The 19,611-nt window shown below is 40.1% G+C and overlaps 1 protein-coding gene across 4 annotated transcripts in view; it reads right to left on the bottom strand.

Annotated features, from left to right (window-relative positions):
• Positions 1-19,611, bottom strand: part of PATJ (PATJ crumbs cell polarity complex component) — a 140,001-nt gene that overhangs the window by 114,239 nt on the left and 6,151 nt on the right. For all 4 annotated transcript variants that reach the window (XM_032117749.1, XM_032117751.1, XM_032117750.1 and 1 more), the window contains 10 exons: positions 19,394-19,560; positions 17,580-17,762; positions 16,116-16,255; positions 14,152-14,344; positions 12,327-12,455; positions 10,501-10,713; positions 7,734-7,836; positions 6,447-6,535; positions 5,078-5,216; positions 185-261 (listed from right to left, as the gene is read on the bottom strand). In XM_032117749.1, the coding sequence (XP_031973640.1) occupies positions 185-261; positions 5,078-5,216; positions 6,447-6,535; positions 7,734-7,836; positions 10,501-10,713; positions 12,327-12,455; positions 14,152-14,344; positions 16,116-16,255; positions 17,580-17,762; positions 19,394-19,560 (1,433 nt within the window). The remainder of the gene's footprint in view (positions 1-184; positions 262-5,077; positions 5,217-6,446; positions 6,536-7,733; positions 7,837-10,500; positions 10,714-12,326; positions 12,456-14,151; positions 14,345-16,115; positions 16,256-17,579; positions 17,763-19,393; positions 19,561-19,611) is intronic.

Here is a 19,611-nt window from a genome sequence, read left to right as displayed (position 1 = left end):
CAACAAATCTCCCAACTCATTATAACATACATTTCAGCCCTGATGTTACAGGAAAGAAAATTTGATGTTACTGATGTGTTCGAAACACTGAACTGTTCTATAAACAGCGGGTAATGCTAAGCTCACAGATCTGTAATTTAAAGAAATAACATTCATGAACGTAGTTTATTGAAATAAAACATACCATAACTTCGTATTCTGGTCCCAGCAGGTTTTCCCACTTGGATTTTAGCTCATGTGCTGGAGGGAGTGGGACTCTTCCTAAATATGAAAGTGAATATTAAATTTACAAGCATATTGTACATTCAGAAGTACATTTACTTCTAAATACTCCAATAAAAATTCAGTGTAAATAAAAGATTAGAGGGAATAATCCCCAAAAGGGAAGTGCATTAAGCTGAGTCTATCAAACAGTGCAAATCAAAAATGTCTTTCTTAGGAAAAACAATGCAAAATGCCAGCCCCTGTAAAAGTGTGATTTATTCAGCTGAGAGGCAGAAGAGGTGATGCTTGATGATGAGATGTGAGTTCTGTACCACGCAGTACTGTAAATAAATCATTCTTTCAGGCTGCAAAACAAATTTCACACGGCTTCATCATTTGTTGCCATAAAAACGCTTCCCACTCCAGGGAAACATCATCTCCCACCCAAACGAGCCCCCTGAAGAAGGAAAACACCTGACAAGATATTGCTGTTATCGAGGGGCTGTGTCAGCACAATGCAGGCACAGACTTTATTTATACATTTGGCAGGTATAAAGGCTTGTCTACTTTAATTAGGCCAGTAAGTAACATGAGCTTTAATATAAGCTCCAGTTCTAAACCAGTCTTCCGTGGGAACTTGGCTATCTTGACATTTATATCTTTTCAGCTTTCTTACTTATGCAACCAAGGCAGTATTACAGTCCTGTAAGACAATTTGACAGAGCTAGACAGCAGAAAATGACTGGCTGCCCTGTGTTTGACCTCAGCCAGAAGCTCAGCTCACGTATAAAGTTCCAAGCTGGAGCAATGTGTAACTGGTAAGAATCAAGCTCTACAGCAAATTCCATCGAGCAGCTACAGCAGCAGCATCTGGGGGCTGAATTACCAAAAACTGGGGGTTTTTTTCCCCCCCTGAATGACTGCAATAGTTTGTCAGATGTCTAGACAAGGCACAGACCACTCGGTGTTGCTGCTGCGTCGCTCTGAAATTCTGAATGTAAAGCACAAGCTCACGTTTTGCACAACAACAGTGAGTAAAATACCTCAGGGGGGAATTGTGAAGACACCATGAGGAGCTCAGAGCCCACCTAGGAGCAAAAGCCTGCACAAATGGCCTGTCAAGCTGCCTCTGCTCTCAACACCTTTGCAGACAGCAAAGATAAAGCTCTGCAATACAATCCTCTTTACACACTTTGATAACTTTGAAGTTCTCCGCTCATCAAAAACAAAGATTGAAATTCACTTCTACAACACAGCCCACCCCTGCATCTCTCCAGCTCACTTTCAGCCATGCCAGACAGGCAAATTCTGTCTGATCTGCACTGAGAAACCACACTCCTCAGAGCCTCACAACTGAGATGTCATTTGGAAAGAGGATCTTCAACCTACAGGCTCAAGCAGACACAGATATCTGAGAATTCCAGCAATCCTGACAGCTGTTTTCTCCTACCAAAAACACACCCCACCAAGATTAAAAACTCGGGTTTGTAAATACAGCCCACAGTTCTCTCTGAAATAAATTATCTCCTTAAAAAAAAGGGAAGACAAATTGTCCTAAAATTCTCAACTGCCAGCTAAGGTTTTTTGACTTCATTGGAAATTAAGTTTCTAATGTAAGACTTATTATCAAGCACGGGCTGATCACTGGCTTTACTTCCCAACTGTAGCAAAACCAGAACACCAGTGCATTCTTCTGCTCCTTCCACTTGCAGACAAACACAGGGACAGAAATTCCTTAGTCTCTTTTTCTGCTATTACAGACTTACAACAGTGTGAACACACAGGACCCAAGCACCTGCAATCCCGGGTACAGCCAAATATAGATTTTAAGGTTCACCAGGAATAATGAATCTCAGGGTCAGGCTCAAAGTTCAGTTCAGCAACTGTAAGCTGTGTTCAGCTGGCTGAATACAGATTTTTTTTTGTCACTTCCAAAACACATTACCAAAATCTACGAGTTGTTCAGAGCAGGTGCTGATGTACGTCTCCATTTGAAGTTTTCCCCTTTCTTTCTTTCAAATACACTTTGAAGTCTCTGCTTGTAACGTCCTTAGAACTGTGGAAATGTGGGCTGAAGGGATTTGGATTGAATATATTCAATTCCAGTGGCATCACTCAATTCACTTACAATGTTCCTTTTTCCCCAAACAGCTTTTTCCACATGGCAGCTAATAGGAAATTTCTTCTACTTTCTCATCCAGCTGAATTCCTCATGACCTGACATATGTACCATATCTTCTATAATGTCCAAGGCCTCAGAAATGAAAACACTTCCCAGGGACAGCTTTCATTAGCAACAACTTTTCAGCATATTTTGCCTGTCCTTCTGTCTGCGCTTCCAGGAGGTTCTTAATTTCTAATTAGCAAGCATAAAGAAGAAACCACAAATGTATTGTAAAAATCATCTTTTCTGGTCAAAACTGTCAGCTTCTTCAAAACTGGGATCTTTTTTTCTTGCAGCTTCCTCCTGGTCTCACAAAGTTACTACACAAGGGTGTGCTCTGGTGCCCTTCATTAAAGCCCTACCTTCACCTGCCCTACTGCTGGGGCTTTTTCCCCAGACATCTCTTAAGCTCCTGACTCCCATCATCGTCCCTCTGGGTTCTGAGTACTCCTGCAAGGCAGGATGGAGCACTTCTGCCCAGACTGCAGGCTTGCAGAGGCAGCTATTAAGTTCATTGCCTGCACAGTTTCAGGCCTTGTGCACGTTGCAGCCCAAACCCTGTTGCCTTTGTACCCGAACTGCTTAAGCATGGCTTTGCCTGGCCAGAATTACTACTTAATACCTCCCCAGGAAACACAATTTAATAAGAATTTCACACAACTGGGCTTAAAGGGAAGTAATACGCATTTTATAAAACATACCTTTTACATTAAACTTCTAAAAGCATTTCCAGAGTTTAGTCAGAGGCTTAAATTAGCAGTATTTACTTTAGCACCATTATAATGAAGTGCCCATCACCACATCCAAAATAAGCACCTATCTTTGGAATTTAAACTTGGCCATTAAATTCTATTCCAAGGTGAAATCTCATACATCGTATTTCTGCAGGAGTGAAATATGCAGAGAAGTCCCACAGTAAAAAAAAACCTGGGCAAGTGACACAGGACAGACAAAGTGTTGCTCTTTTCTAGCCTCTGTCATAGCAAAACAATGCTTTGAGAACCCCAACTCTCAGCTACTCAACCACCTCTGTTCTGGCTTCCTATTTCTGGGAACATGCAAAAGTCACAACAAAGGATGTCTGGTTACAAGGCTTGGACAGAAAAGTCAAACAGAATGGAATATAGGAACTGCTACATCTCTCTCATTTCCAGGTTGTCTTTAATACTGACAGATCTTCGACAATCACAGCAAAATTGCTATTCATTGACAGCCGTAATTTAGAATCCTCTATTACATCTACATATCTTAGAAACTACAAGGCATAAGGATAATTTATGCTGACTTTAACACAAGCTGTATAAATTCACCCAGAAGTTCCTGTAGAGAAGCCCAGAAATCAGTGGGGAAATTGAAGATTCTGGAAAGACCTCCAGCCTTGGTTCCAAAGTCAGCTAAAACCCAGAGCAGCCCATGCCTTTGTGACCTGCCCCTGTGTCTGAATGCCTTTTGTTAAAAAAAGCCTTTTGTGAACTCCAGCTATCAGGTCTTTACACCCAAGACTTGAGTTCTGATGAAGTCACTGCAGTGCCAGAAGAGGAAACTGCAGCAAATGGGTATCAGAGATGTGGTACAGGAAACCAGAAGAATATCATGAAAATACTCTGCAGGAGTCTAAGACGTGTGAGGGCAAGAAGATCACAGAATCAGTAAGGCAAGAAAAGATCTCTAAGATGATGGAGTCCAAGCATTAAATGGGTATGACTGAGGTAACACTGGATCAGGAAAGAAGTATGAATTCCCAGGAGTTCCATCTCCTGATGCTGCTCACCCAGCAGGCTGGTGCAGGGCCCTGGCAGCAGAGGAGGATGATAAAGTCTCTCTCAAGGGAAGGCTGCAGGCAGGACACCTCAGGTCATCAGTGCAGGACCAGGACCAGAAAGGGGAATCACTGAGCTCTACAGAGTTATGAGAGTCTTTCCTGAAAGGGCAGCACCTCCACTGACTGTAACCTTAAAAAGACCCTGCCAAAACAAAGGGGATCACTGCTGACTGGAAAAGGGCAAATTTTATGCAAGGAAGAAGATCCAGAGAATTACAGGCCCTGAGACACCACAGAATCCACTCTGAGCAAACCTGTGGACAGCGCTACGTTTTGGGGACAGGGTAGGGTGAAAGACTTGGAAGATCCAAGAGGTAGAGCTTTACTTCAGAAAGCATTGCAGGGTAAAAGCTAAAGATGGAGTAAGCCATGACAGCTGGCCAGTACTGAAAATGGATTAAAGATGGTAACCTTTAACCAGAAGCAGAAGAGGCACTGCAAGATACCCTATCTACCTGCTTGGTGTAGACTGCTGCTTTTCACTGGGAAGATTATCCTTCTGCTCTTGTTTTCCCTCATTCTTAGTGTCCACACTAATTTCAGTCCCTACAGCTCCAGGGGACACAAAGATTGGAACAGCTGACTGCACTGTGAAAATAGATGAAAAAAACCCAAATCATATGCTGCAAACTATAGGAAGTAGGAACACCACTGCACTAATTCCCTTTTTTTTTGGTGGGGTGGCTACACAAGGAGTTTTGCACAGAATTTTCCTGAATCTCTTATTTTTGTCTCTTTCCATTCCTCTTTAAGTATCTTAATTTTCAACAGTGCGCCCTTAAAAATATCAAGGATCATGTGGTATCCAGTCCTAAACTGTTAAATAAGGTAGCTGTAAATGGAGTGAAAAATAAGATCAGTTGCTAGAAAAAAAAAAAATAAATTACCTCTATCTGAAGGTGTTTCTGAAGAAACAGTAGAGGAAGGTTTCCTTCTAAGCAGGGTGAGACGCACAGTCCGTCCCGTGTTTCGCAGGGCCTCTACCACTTCTTGGTTGGTAAAATCCTGTATGTTGACTCCATCAACCTAAAACAAGAAAGTTGTATCAAAGAACAGTAATTGTGCTGCATTCTTAGGCTGTGTTGTGAAGTACCACAGGCTGTAAGCAACAGCCATGTTATTTAGTGCAGGAATTACAGGGTTACTCTCCCAAGACAGCAGTATTTGCAAAACAATCTCATTAAATCCGTTACAGTTCACTGATGAGAATTTATTTTCAAAATGCATTTTAAAAGGAAACACAGCGGTAATTTCTTCTTTCTGTTTTCGTGGGGACAACCACAAAACAGAATTTACTAATATGATACAAGTATGCCCAGATTTTTCCTTACCTTTTTTTTGCTTACCAAAACCAGGTTGACAAGGACGGTGGATGCAGAGTATCCAACCTAAAAGTCTGCTCTGTTCATTATCACTGTTGGTTGTCCCAGGGATTTCTAACACAAACTTCCACACATGACTGTCTGTATAATCCACCCTAAACAGCCCAATTCTTATATTTTCAGATATTTTAATTTACACCCCAGATAGTCTGTTCACCTCACTGTCAGATCATGCATCAACAGGACCTTTCCTGTAGATAAAAGGTTATATTAGTTTTTGCTCTCACAGAGGAGAAGCTGGCTTTGGAAGGTCTGGCATGGCATACATTTTAAAAGTAATTTAAAATCATATCTCTATAAATATTATCTCTTAAAACAAAAAGACTGTGGAATTCAGTCCTGCTTGTGCTGTGAATGCAAAATTGGCTATTATTCAATTCACTGTTATTCAGTGGTTTTTCCATTTTTCTACACATAAAGCTTGGGTTTTTAAACCTAAATTGTGACCATTAACATTTTGATTGTATCCACACTACACAGCCATTAAGGAACACAAACAATGTGCCACGTCTTGCAGAATCTTAACAATCCTCGAATCACATTCAATTCAAGTAGAAGTTAATGCTGCTCATCTTTACTGCAGGCCAAGAGCCAAGATTCTCCACTCTGAAACACTTTAATCCAAATGCTTGCCTCTTTCACAGCTAACTACTATTTACTACTTCTTTGAATATAAAATAATACTTTAACCACAGCAAGCCAAAGCTCATTTCTGTCACAAGTCTACCTAAACAAACACGAACCACCAAATTATTTCTTCTGCAAAGCAGAGGAGGTTTAATTAATTTTAGAAAGTCTTTACTATGTTGTTCTTTTAACAGAGATATGAAATGTATTAGTTCTACAGCAATATATAAGCACAGTATTTACTTACAGCAACAATTTTGTCATGAACATGAATTTGGCCATTGTGGTCAGCAGCACTACCAGGTATTATATTTTTCACAAAAATCCCTGAAGGTTCTGTTGGGGGGGGACGGGAAGAGAAACAAGTCATTGCATTAACCTAAGGTGTTTATTTTCTTATTAAGATTTTTAATTCCAGCCTTTTTCACACCGTTCCTTCTGTCCATAAAGTGATGATTCCATAAACCCCCACCATCTGCACGTTACCACTCCTGACATAAAACTGAGGATATCTGGTGGAAAAAACCAGCACTGACACAACCACCTGTACACTGACCTCAAATTTTTTTCCTTAAAATGGCTCACAAAAGGCCACCTCCTCCATGGATTCATCCTTGTGCTTACCCAGGCTTTAAACCACAATCACTTAAATCCATGCTGCGTTTGATTTCAATAGGACTAAATAAGCTAAAAGTAAAGTATGTGCTTAAGGACTTTGATCAGGACTTCAATCATCTTACAGCTAAAGAATTTAGTACTTTAAATCTTAATGAAAAAGGACTTTTCTTTAAAAAAAAAGAAAAGAGAAACATGGAAATCAGAAAAGCTGTCCTTTGTCATGTTTGGCGTTTGATTATTAATTCTAACTCCCAATGAGAACAAGGAAATAAAAACAAAGGAAAAAAAGCCCAAACAAACCAAAAACCTGAAACACTAACACTTCCCTTTCACACACTCCCTCTAAATATGTTCATTTATTTAATAAATAAATGCTGATCTGTAGTTCTAGTGAATCTTGACACTTCATCCGTCTTTTTTTGGACGCTGAGCTTCCTCAGACACCTGCCCAACATGGTCTGTCCGTGCTCAGCAAAGCCCCTCCCCTGATGCTCCAAGCCCACCTTTCCCTGCTGCCTGGCACGTGCCCCCTCCCCAGCCATTGGCCTGGGATTCCTGACTGGCATCACAACAGGATCTCCTGGGAGCAAAGAGGCTTGGAGAGCAAGTCCAGCTGCACCACATTCCCAGAACACTTCCTTGATTCCCACGAGGAAGCAGAGGGATAAAAACCACTACCCTATGCATAAAACCAGACATTCAGTCGGGCCAATTTTAAACACACTATCATTTGTGCCACTGATATTTGAAAGACAAGTTAAGAGCTCTAATTTAAAGAGAATCGAGGGGAGGAAAACCCCCTGATTCCACATTCCCATATCCTAGCACAGGTAGGAGCTATTCATTTTCCCCATAGTCAATAAAAGCTACCTGAGAAGCACCTGTCCAACACTTAATTAAATCCTGTAGAACTCACCTATGTCACATGTGCCAGCATATCCAACAATTGTTATTCCCAGGCTTTGCCCATTCTTTTTTATAAGTTCAACATCATAGGTATCAAAAAAGTTGTCATTATCCTATAAATAAAGCACAAGACAATAAAAAAACTCTGAATTTCCCAGCGCCATTACAATATTACAGGTTAATTAAGATCCTCAGAAGTGAACAGTGATTTTGTTTTTCCTTCTAAAAGGCAATGTAAGTTCATTTGTAAAGTCCCTACAAAGCTGGCCCTGGGATGTCTGTGCAACTCTCCTCTGACCAGCAAAAATCAGAAGTGCAAGGCAAGAGTTCAGACAGGGAACAGTACAGACACTGGTGAGACCAAAAGAGAAAAACAATGAAGCACATAAATCTGGGATTGCAAGGGATAAATTAAAATACATAGAGTTGTTTGCTTTCTGTAATCAGATACAGGCCAATGAGTTCAAAAGGAAGATGATGAGAGTAAGGTCTGGTAAAGTGATGAAATCAAGAGGGATACTGTCACTGCCAACAGCAAAAAATGGACTGGGAAAATGGAAAACATTTCTTAAGGGAGTGAAAAAAGAGAAGTTCAATCAAATGCTTGCCAAGTATCAGCTTTGGAAGGACCCATATCAAAAGCAGCCCAGAGTTCCAGCCATACCTATTTCACTTCTCAAAGGAAGAGAAATCGATGGGCAGCTATCTCGTTATCACACACACCTCCCTCCACCAGCAAAGTCATTAAGCTCATTAAATGCCTTCCAACTCCCTTGCTCCATAAAAGGCTGATGGAGATGAAGATAAGTTTGGATGCTGTCACTTATCTCCAGTAAACAAGCCCATAGCAACACCTGAAATGGAGCTGTGGCCTCAAGAGCCCGGCTGTTTTGACAATCAAAAGCTCCTCAGAGTCAGTGCTCTGCCTATAAACACTTTTCTCTAAGTAACACTCCTGGTAGAATGCAAAATAATCGAAATGGAGTCCAGGAAAACCAAAACGCAAAGTCCTAAATACAGTCAGCACACTGCTCACACTGCTGTCACTGCCTGGGACAGTACAGATAATAAGATTGTTTTCTTGTGCTCACACACAGACAGAAGTAGTTTCAGTTATTCTCTACTACAGGAAATCCAAAGAAAATCAAGTATTAATATAAAACTGAAAATAACTAACCACCTGTTAAAAATGCCTCTCTCTGGTTTGCAAAAAAGAGAAAAGGAAAATGTTTTCTATTCCAAAGCTCACAGCTAGTGAAAGTACTCAGAAAACAGAGAAAAACTAGATTATAGGGATAAGTTCCATTATAAATCTGACACAAACTGAATGGTGGATCGTTGAAATCATCATTAAATTAATAAATACATTCAGATTAACCACTAATCTTGTCTTCAGCAAATCTCTCCTAGCACCAGGCAGAAGAGTTTCTTCAAATCTACACATGAAGGCACTATTTAGATCAGAAAATTATATTCCCTCCTCTAAACTGCATAGCAGGAACACAGAGGTCACTGAAAAGACATCCAGAAGGAATCACATTGTAGAAAGGCTGCACCATTTACAGTGCTCAGGGTTGATCAGTGACAAGAGGAAGAGAGAAAAACAGTATTTTGTGGAGGAAACAAAACTAAGACCATGTTATTTTGCCTCTAATATGGGCCTTGGAAAATATGATCCAGTCAGGAAAGAAGGGCCTCATAACTGATTCCCTTGGAAAGCCTTTTGTCAGAGCATTGGACAAACCCAATGTTTAGGCTCCAACCTTAGGGATGCAGATCACCCCCTCCCATCTCCTGGACACTGCGTTTCCTACTGCACTGATCCCTCCTGGGATCCCCCTGGGGAGAAGAGGAGCTTGAGAAGGACCCAAAATACTCGACTGACACAGCCCCAGCATTTTTCCAGAGATGTAAAACACAAAGCTGCCTTTGCAGTGACTGTGCCCAAGGAGCAGAGGTGAGTTTGTAGTGAAGTGACTTCTACTGTGACTTTTAAAAACAGTGCTTCAAAAAACCCCCAGCTCTCTTCACTCATATTCAAGAAACTAAACAAGAAAGAAAAGGCTACTCAGATTCTACACCTAAATCTAAGCAGCACAGTAGTAGCAGATGGTACACAAGCACAGCTTTGTTTATGTTTCGAGACCTACTGTACACTTAGTGTAGCATTTGTTGATTTTAATTACTCAAAACTGAAAAGAATGACTTCAAAAACAAGAGACTTTGATATGACCATGATAAGATTTGCTAAAACAAGTTTCAAAATTTTTAGATATATTTCCTATCACAGGCAGTAGCGTAGACTATGAAAACATTACACTTATGTTTCATAAAAAGATGATTGTGCTGAATAATTCTGGTGTGGCCGTGGCTCTCTGGATTTCAGACTAGGGAAATTCACAGTCCAGTTTTAAATCCACTTACAAATGATTGATTAGAAAAAATGTAATGAGCTAAGAAGAAGAACTAAAAGTACCACTTATCGATAACATTTATGGTCTTGGTAATTAAATTAGCCACTCTGAAATAAATTCTGTAAAGCCAGTCATTCCAATCCCAAGATTATAGGTATATATATATAAGATACAGGAAAAAGGGAAAAATTATAGAAGGCAGGGCTATAATAAAGACCACTTAAATACCAGCATATGGTATCTGGAAACTCAAGAGAGGAGAAGCACTTTAGGCCCCAAGAACATTCTGTTCTCTTCTTCCTTTCTGATCACAAGCCACAAATATGCTTAAAAACGTCACAAGGAAGCAGCAGAGATACTCACATTCCCATTTTGAAGCGAAGGTAATGTGCTGACTGGCCAGCTCACAGGAGGTGGTGGAGCCTCCACGACTTCACACTTGGGGTCCCTCGCAACGATCATCCTGACAGAATTCCCACAGTTCCTCAGCACTTGGGCGACCTGCTCACTGCTCATTCCTTGCACGTTGGTCCCTCCAATCTGCAAGATGTGATCTCCTGTCCGCAGCCTCCCATCCTTCAAGCACAAATTAAATGGCAAAAAGCGTTTCCAGTCCATACACAAAGTATCTGTTCTATCACAAAAACTGGAACTATGCAGGGGCATCTTCATGGCCATGAGAACCAATGGGAGGAAATGTCAGCAAAATGACCACTATGGCAACATAGTAAATAATTCAAGGAGGCGTTTGCACAGTCACATGCTGGGTTTCCCACCCTTTGGCTCATTTAGGAGAAAACAGGCAGCAACACTGTTTTATAATCTCACAGATTGTTGTGTGTTCTGTTTCATAGAACGCTCCTCATCAGATAGGGGATTAGAATAAAAGCACAGCATTTTGATTGAGGACTTTCTAGAGTTTTTCCCTCATACTTCTGTATTAGCCGGGCAATTTTTTTCTTATGTGACCAGCTCCAACTCGAGTGAGTAAATCCACTGGAGGTAACAAGACTCCACACAACCTATTTTTCACCTGATAATTGTGATTCATGACCTACATCATCATTTCCATTTTAAGCAAGAATTCCTACCACCACATCCTCAGCTGGTATTGATCAGCACAGCTCCACCACCTTTGGTGCACTGATTTATACAGCAATCACAGGGTTATTCCCAGAACCAACTCAAACTCATTTACAAACTCATCCAATTTTAACATGTACATGCCTCATTATTTCACATGTTCCTAATGATGTCTCATTCAGCTGAGAATGATGTGGTGAGTTCTTAGCTTACATGCTTCATTGGTAGCCAAAACACTTTATTCCTTACAGCAAAACAGGTGTTAGACAAAAATTAAAAAATACTCATTTATACACGACAGGTTCAGAGGGAGACAGTCAAGAAAAAGCCAACATTTTCCAGTAAAGCTCTCCAAATTTCCAGCTTTTATTTCCATCCTGTACTAGAGGAAGTACTTTTGCCTCTCTCTTTTGTCTCTATGGGTTCCAGTCCTCAAATATCGTAACTCATCGTGACCAAATTAATTTAAAAAATCTGAATCTGTTTTGTTATTGCAAGTGTTCTACTCCTGAAATGTAGCAACACTCAGCACCCAGTCTTTAAAGACAACAATCAAGGTACAAACTGTGCCTTCAAAAGGCTTTGCATCAAACCCAAGTGTCTCCTTGGACTGGTCAGGCTGCAGGGCAGGGATCAAAATCCCCTTCAATGAAACCCTCTACAAACAGGACATTTTCAATCTCTAAACTGAACCTTGCAATGCAGTGACTTTGGTAGGGCAGATTCTCTTGCTTGACAATTCACTTGGAGAGTTTGTCCCTATAGATGTTGCCAAATTCTACAGAGTATTTGTTCTGCCCCAGACTGATCAAAGGCTGAAAATACCAAAAGTATGAAAAATATCAGGCAGCTTTTCAGAATTTCTGCATGTTCAACAACATTAAAAAAGCCAAAGCTTGTCTGAGAAACAACTTAATTTATATCAGGTGCTGACTTTTTCCTCCATCATACCTTTAATGTATTTATTTATGAAGCATGTGTTGGCATTCAGACTTTGATGCTATCAGCTTCCTTTTGTTTAAGTATATTAGTTTATTTTAAGACTGTCAAAAGCAGTTAATTATACTTTGCAATCAAATAAGAAGTGACATAATATAACAAATTACCCGATCTGCTAATCCCCCAGGAACAATTGTTCTTACAACTACTCCACTCGACTTTCCTCCTACGATTCCAAAGCCTAATCCTGAACCATCGTTAATCAGCTCAACGTCTTCAATGTGGCCCCAGTGAATCTGCAATTAATAAAAACAGGAGATTTTAATTTCGGATGATCGTTAATGTTTCTCACTTCCACGTGTAGCAGGAATGAGGAGAATTAATCAGAGCAATTTTCTGTCTCCACCCCAGGTATTGGAGATCTGTGGGATTTTGTTCACTCAGCTCCATTTCCTCATAAATACGCAGTGGGATTTCTCATCTGTTTTTAAACACACATTTTGTCCTTCACCTTCAGGATAACAGGATACTAGGAAAAAGCTTGACGAAGAAAAAGCAATTTTAAGGTTTTCCTGCCAAGATGAAAAGTATCCTTTTAGTTTTTTATAAATCCAGAGTACTGCAAACAAGAGGGAAAAACAGAGGCAAGGAGCTTGCACTGGTCCAGTTTTCAGTCAGCGTTGCCCAAATTCTTATTTCTGTTATTTCACTTACACACTCTGAACAGCACCATTCGGCACTGAATTAATAGCACAGCATAATATTCTGCCATACTGGATTGGAAGCAAATTTCCAAGCTACACTGTATCATGACCTTATGTTCTACAAGACAACCTGAAAATAACAAAGCTGTTAAGCAACCTAAACCCAGCCAATGTTTCTGTCAGATTAATATCTCATACAGGCCCAAATGGAGCAAAGTAGGCAGATTTAAGTCTTCTGCGAATAAAGGATTTATTAGCATACTGAAAATCTTTGCCAAAGCCAGTTAAATATCATAAAAGAAGTTTAAAGACCCCCTGCAGAGATATATATTTGTATTTTATTTTGTTAGTCTGTTCAGTGCGGATCTTTCAATGAAAAAGCAGTTAAAATTTAATTCTTTAAAATTTTCAGTGCAATAAACAATATTGATTATCCACTAAAACCTTCAGATTTCACTACCTCTGTAATAATCATGAGGGAAATAATTACTAAGAATAAGGAAAAGCACTGCTTTTACCCAGATTTTCATCAAAATCTAATAGCATAATAAATTCAGATTCCAATATTGCAATCCCTGGATTTAGGTGTGCAGTTTGACCGAATTCAGGGAAGCCACCTGGACCATATGGGTGGAACACAGATGGAAGTTCAGCCCTGGTTTATTACATGTCCCAGTGACAAGCTCTCCTTTGTCACAAAAACAAAAGGCTTCCCAATCACTGAAATTTGCAGATGGGGGAAAAAAAAAAAAAAACCAGAACCAAAACAAGCTGATAAATAAACGGGGATTGAGAGGTTCTTTAACAGATAAATTGTGTTTGTTTTTTAAAACAAAGACAAGGCTTTTTGGTGTGAGCAGTGCCAGTTTAAATTGCTTGGGCTGTTTCAAGCAGTGCTCATGGCAGGTTATGTTTACTCTCTTTTAAGAGGTAATCAGAGCATCTTTAATTGCTGAGCACAAGTAGGTTTCAGCTGGGTATCCCCATCAAATGCTTCATCCAGCCTGTGCTGAACAGACCCTGCTGATAAGAATATGGTGATCTACTAAAGCTTCTGCTATCCCATAAAAACCCAGGATCTGTTTGATAACAACTCCACGTAGCTTTGCAATGGAAGCCTTGTACTTACTGCACGGTGAGTCTAAACGAAATGTCATCACATATAAAATCTAATTAAAGGAAAAAATCCCTCCATGTAAAACTTGCTAACACAAACACTTAGAGCCACGGAAAAAAAAATATCCAGCCCAGCTGAAAATCTGATTTTGACAGCATTACAACAACTCACAGTCTCAGGTGGATTTACATCACTTAATAAGGCAGTTCTGCTGTTCCCTTGAAGTGGCTCCCGAGCCACCACCAGATGCAGGGATCCTGTGGATTGCTGGAGGAGGGCAATGGCGTGCTGATGGGAAATGTTCTGATCCAATGGCGTGCAATTAATGGCCAGTATGTGGTCATTTTCCCTCAGTCTTTGATCCCTTAACAAAACATTGAAAGCAATTTTTAAACGCGGCACAGTGACTTCACATCAGGCTCGTGTAACTGCAATATGAACAGTTGTGCAAGGTTAAATGTTTATGTATTTTAAAAATCTGCTTATTGGGGTGCCTTCACCAGCTTACAAACTACATTCAATCCACACTGTTCTGAACTGCCCAGCCACATTTTGTTCCAGCTTTAGCATGGTGCAGAAATTTGCTCAACTCTTTACCATGCCTCTATTCAAAATTTAATTTCAATTCCCTCATCCTTTCTTGATGATATTGAACTACAAAGCAGAAAAAAAGTATTTTTGTAGTTACACAATAAACTAGGAACTATTCTTCATTATGTTTAGCACTACATGATGCCATCTCTAAGTACCCACAACTCAGGCTTTGATGCTGTTTTGTATCATTATTTAATCTAAAGATTGATGTGCTGCATATTTATATTTTACTTAAAATTTATAGTATCAAGCTTCAGACATGAAACTTTCTTGGAGCAACACACAGTTCAGTTGCTACCTTGAGATAATATAAATTTCACAGTTAATTCACCCCAGTGATGAATTTAGATTTGTGACAAGAGAGAAACCATCACTCATCTCCTTTGTTAAATATTCATTCTGAGCACGAGACCAAACTGTTACATAGACAGACACTGCCTTCAAAGCTCTGTAGGAATCCAAAAAAGTCTCCAGGAGATCTTGTCTCAGAAGCAAAATGGGAAGCATGCTGGGGAAATTTATAAACTCCCAAACAATGTAACTGCACATCTTAACTAAGGCATTTTAAACTTCCTTTTTATCATGCCATGTTTAAGATGTTTCCCAGAAATCACTTTCTTCGAGCACTAACCATATTTCAGATTCTCTCATCAAAGAAAGTGAGCAGCAGGTCATCAAATCCTAAAGTGAGATATTCACCCTCCTTTGACATCCGGATCAGTCCATCTGTCTCCACTTTGAAAGAGCCTTAATATGCTTTTCTTTAAGTGTTCTCTGGTGTGTTCTCTGTGGGCCCATCGCCATTATCATTCCAACCTCTCCCCACTCTTTTTGTCATCCTGTGTTGGCACTTCCTGACATGTGTTATTTAAAAAGTGACACCAATGACTTGAAATCTAGACACATTTTCTTGAAACATAATTCCAAGCACTGCATTTGTCTCATGCCAACTCTTGTGGTTTTACAATCACATTTTATTTTTAAAGGATTGCTCTGTCTTTTGTTGTTGGGTGAAAACCCACAGACAATACAGGAAGAAACTGCCTGGAGCCTCGATTCTATGATGACATCTGTGCAGGGATCTGTCGGGAGGAGTGGATCTAAATTTACACAGGAAATAAACAGTAAAACCAACTATAAATAGGGCATTGTCAGAGGCACATGAATAAAGGAAGAAGGGGGGGAAAAAAATCTTTCAGGGACACAATGGATAAAAATTAAAATGGAATCTAATTTTTATTTTCTTTGGGTTTTTTTTTCAGAGTTTTCTTTTGTTTTTTTAATCAGGACTCAAGATTCTCTAAAGTGAGTAATGATTTCTGGAAATTCCATTTACGAATGGCTTGGATATTTAAAACCCATCTGAAAACCTGATCCTCAAAATATGAGTCCCTTTAGCTGAAAAGCAAGATACCACCACCAAAATATCCCACCAGATAACCCAGACAAACATGTTATTCTGATAGAGTTTTCAACGTGAAGGTCATGACTTTTCCCTTCACGGAAAACACAATTTTCCAGCACAATTATGAAGATCTCACCTGTCAGCTATGCTTCCTGGCTGGACTTCCTTGACAAAGATACCAACTTCTCCCAGGCTGGGATTTTTAAGGGCAACCACACTAAATCCGAGACCTCCAACAGAAGGTTTATCAATCTTTATTGATTCTATTTGTCTTCCCTAATAAAACAGAAGATAAAATGACTTACTAATTTTCAAAGCAATAGAATGAGCTACTTCAAAATTTATGAACACTTGGAGAATTATTCTCCTCCTAAGACTAAACAAAGGCAAAATACCGAATATGTTATTTCTGTAAAAGCTCCTCCATTTATTATTTTTAATATAGCAACGTATTGGATATGCAAGCACTCTGAGGTTCTGAAACCTCAGGGAATTTAAGAGCTGCTTTCACACTTCATTCACATTATGAGATGAATTCCAAACTGGATGAAAACTATGAACGAAGTGCTGTCTAGAGCAATATATTTGGGATTTCTGGAAATGCTGTATAGCTGAACTAAATTACTTGTGTTTTGGCTCCCCATGCTTTTAATGCTGATTTTTAGGTGTGCATTCAAAAGACTTCAGCTTTTAAATACAGAAAATTAATTTCCTTCCCCTCCCTGTGGCTTCACACCTAATGCTAAAAAAAGTTTGCTTTTGCAACTGCCCGTTTTTCAGTTCTAATACAAGATTGCTGGGGATGTTTACTGGGAGATATTACTGGGAGAACGCACTGCTATCACAGCTCTTTTATTCCAAATAACGTGCAGCCTTTACTGTAAATCTTATCTCTGATGAGTTAATGACACACTAATGAGCAGAGTAATGCTCAAAATATTACAGCTACATTAAGGAAGTCAATTAGCAACAGTTACTTAATATAGAAAGGCATGAATACCAATTAAATTAATGGTTGAAAATAACAGAGAACAATACATTTGTGGTATAAATGCCAGTCCCCCATGGGTGGATGTCTGCACCTGTAGAAATTCTTAGGGAATTTGGTCCATGCTACATGACAAGCTTTTAAAATCTGCATCTGTCTGACAAAGTTAAGACACACTAAATAAAGAGTTAAATAAAATATTACATGCTAGTTCTTTTAATACTTTGCACAGTTCATAAAGTTGGTACGTTTCCAATTTAAAATGTACTTGATAAAAAAGTGCCTCCACCAAAACAAGTTTCTGCTGAAAATGTCCAATTTCAATTAAGCGTCATCAAATACCAAAAATGCTTTCTGGCAATCGAAATTTTCTTACTATGTTGGTGTGTTTGGTAGAAAGTAAACCAGAAAATTGGCAAAGAAAGCTAAAAAACAAAACAAGCCACCAAACCACTTCCTATTCCTGACATTATCTTCCACAGGGAAAAGTTCTCAACACTTCTACTCTCTCCTGGTTAGGAGGCACCATGCTTCCAGACACACAACAAAAAAAGCAGTGTGAAATGCTCCAAAAGGAACAAAAGTTTGGTTCACTAACCCTGAGAGCCTTACCTTTGCCATTTGCTGGATGATCATGTTAAATTCATTAACTCCCAGGTTTGGAGTGAAGGCTGATGCTTTGGGTCCAGGTGAAGTGCAAGGTGTCCCAGCAGTGACTGATTTGTCAGCAAACACCAACAACCCCCTCTTGGTAAAATCAAAATCCACTGAGCGGTCAGGAGGCATGTAATTGAGCTGTTGAAAATGAACAAAGGTGTGGAAAACCTACTGAAAACAAAAGGAAAGGTTTTCCACAAACACCATTTTGTGTGCAGGCTGCCAAAGGAGAATACCTGTGCCCATTCACACAAATATACTCACCTGTATAAATCAGGCAGCATTAATAGATAAGCTATAACCAAGCTACCACATGAAATTTAAACTGTTTTTCAGAAGTTCCCTGAATGTTTCAGCTGTGTTTCTACTCCACTCATTTCTCTCTGTTTCTTTCATGCTTCTCCCCTGCCCGTGCCCCTTATCTTCTTTTCACCCTGGTGTTCCAGAAACAACACATGCAAAAGCACCAAACTCTAAAGAGGCTCTCAAGCACTGCTGCAACTGTCAGGCAAAGCTACGTAGAACTTTGGCACAAAAATCCAAATATTTTGAGTCACTCAGGAGCCTGAGGCCTGGTCTGTATTATCCCTTCCCCGGAGAGAGTCTAGGGTACAAACCAACTACCACTGAACAAGTTATCCCTGCTAGGACTTGCACTTCTAGTCCTCACTGATAACGAAGAAATGCAAAAATATTCCTAGCGTGACATCATAACCTGGAAAATCCCATCCTGAATGAAGCTGCCCATGCTTAAATAGAATTTCAAGAAAACCTAAATTTTTGAGATATGAGAGTTCTGAACATTCTGAATATAAAACCCACTACGTCACAGTAACTTCTTAGATACATTTGCATTTTCATACATTTTTTAATAGCCTGCAAACATGCATCCAAACTTTGGAAGGAAGGGATGCAGCATCTATGGGAACCTGGGAAGGAGGGATAATGAATAGCACAGCCACCACCAGGCCACCCAGGCAGGAACACCTGCAAGACATCTGGCAACGACAGCGAGGTGGCCTTGTCCCTCTGACACCCACCCTGCTGTAATTCCGGCTGGGCACCGTGGCAGCACAGATGGGGATTGCTGCTGCTCAGTTGCTGGGTTTAAGTTTGCTGATGATTTTATCTTAACTGCAGGGTGAGATGTGTTCATCAGGTTGTGCTGTGGATGCCCCTGTCCGCAAAATCAAATGTCACTTGGCTTCATAAACCAACCCACACAAGTTCCAACCGCTGCTGAAGCCGAGTCATTTTAAAACTCGCTTGGGTACGGCTGCATCAGAGCTTGGCAAATCTTCAGGCTGGGTTTTCTACACTTTACATCCTGAAGCAGGTTAAGCATTCTTGTAAAAATTAGAGGCAATTAAGTGATGCTGTCTTTTAGGGAGAAAAGATGCTGCCAGTGAGCTGATAAACAGCACTTAGTTCCTGTGAAAAACAAAGGATCCCAGTTCCAACACTGCTCAGGACTCAAAATACTGGAGCTGATGTCTTTTGCAGATGTTTTTTTCCAACACAACCCTGCCTCTCCTGCATGCCTTTTAAAGCATATTGCCCCATGACCTGTTTGTTGCAAAACCACTTCTCATTTCAGCAGTGCCTCTGCAGACACCAGCTCCACAGAAGAAAAAAAGCCCAACACTCACTCACACCACATTACAGACTATTAACGAGAGCGCCCTCGTTAACACACGCCTACACATCCTGATTCAACTTCCACTTGCCCAGAGTTATCATCACACCAACAACAGTAATTTTACACTCACTTGTTCCTTCAGCTGCTTGATGGATTGCTGGAGAGTCAGTATCTGGTTGAACAAGGGGCTCCTGAGGGTGTTCCGTAGAATAGTCAGGCTTTCCTGGTGTTGGGAATCCCTCTTCTCCTGCAGTTTTGCCTGCAGCCGATCCAGGATCTGCAGCACCTGCTGCTTATCTGCACCACAACGGAGTCCAGGTTAGGAATGGAGCTTCTTTGCTCAGCACT

The sequence above is a fragment of the Corvus moneduloides genome, chromosome 9 (assembly GCF_009650955.1).
Source record: "Corvus moneduloides isolate bCorMon1 chromosome 9, bCorMon1.pri, whole genome shotgun sequence".
NCBI lineage: Eukaryota > Metazoa > Chordata > Aves > Passeriformes > Corvidae > Corvus > Corvus moneduloides.
The sequence above is the reverse complement of the archived record's forward strand: the minus strand, read 5'-3'. Positions and strand labels throughout refer to the sequence as shown.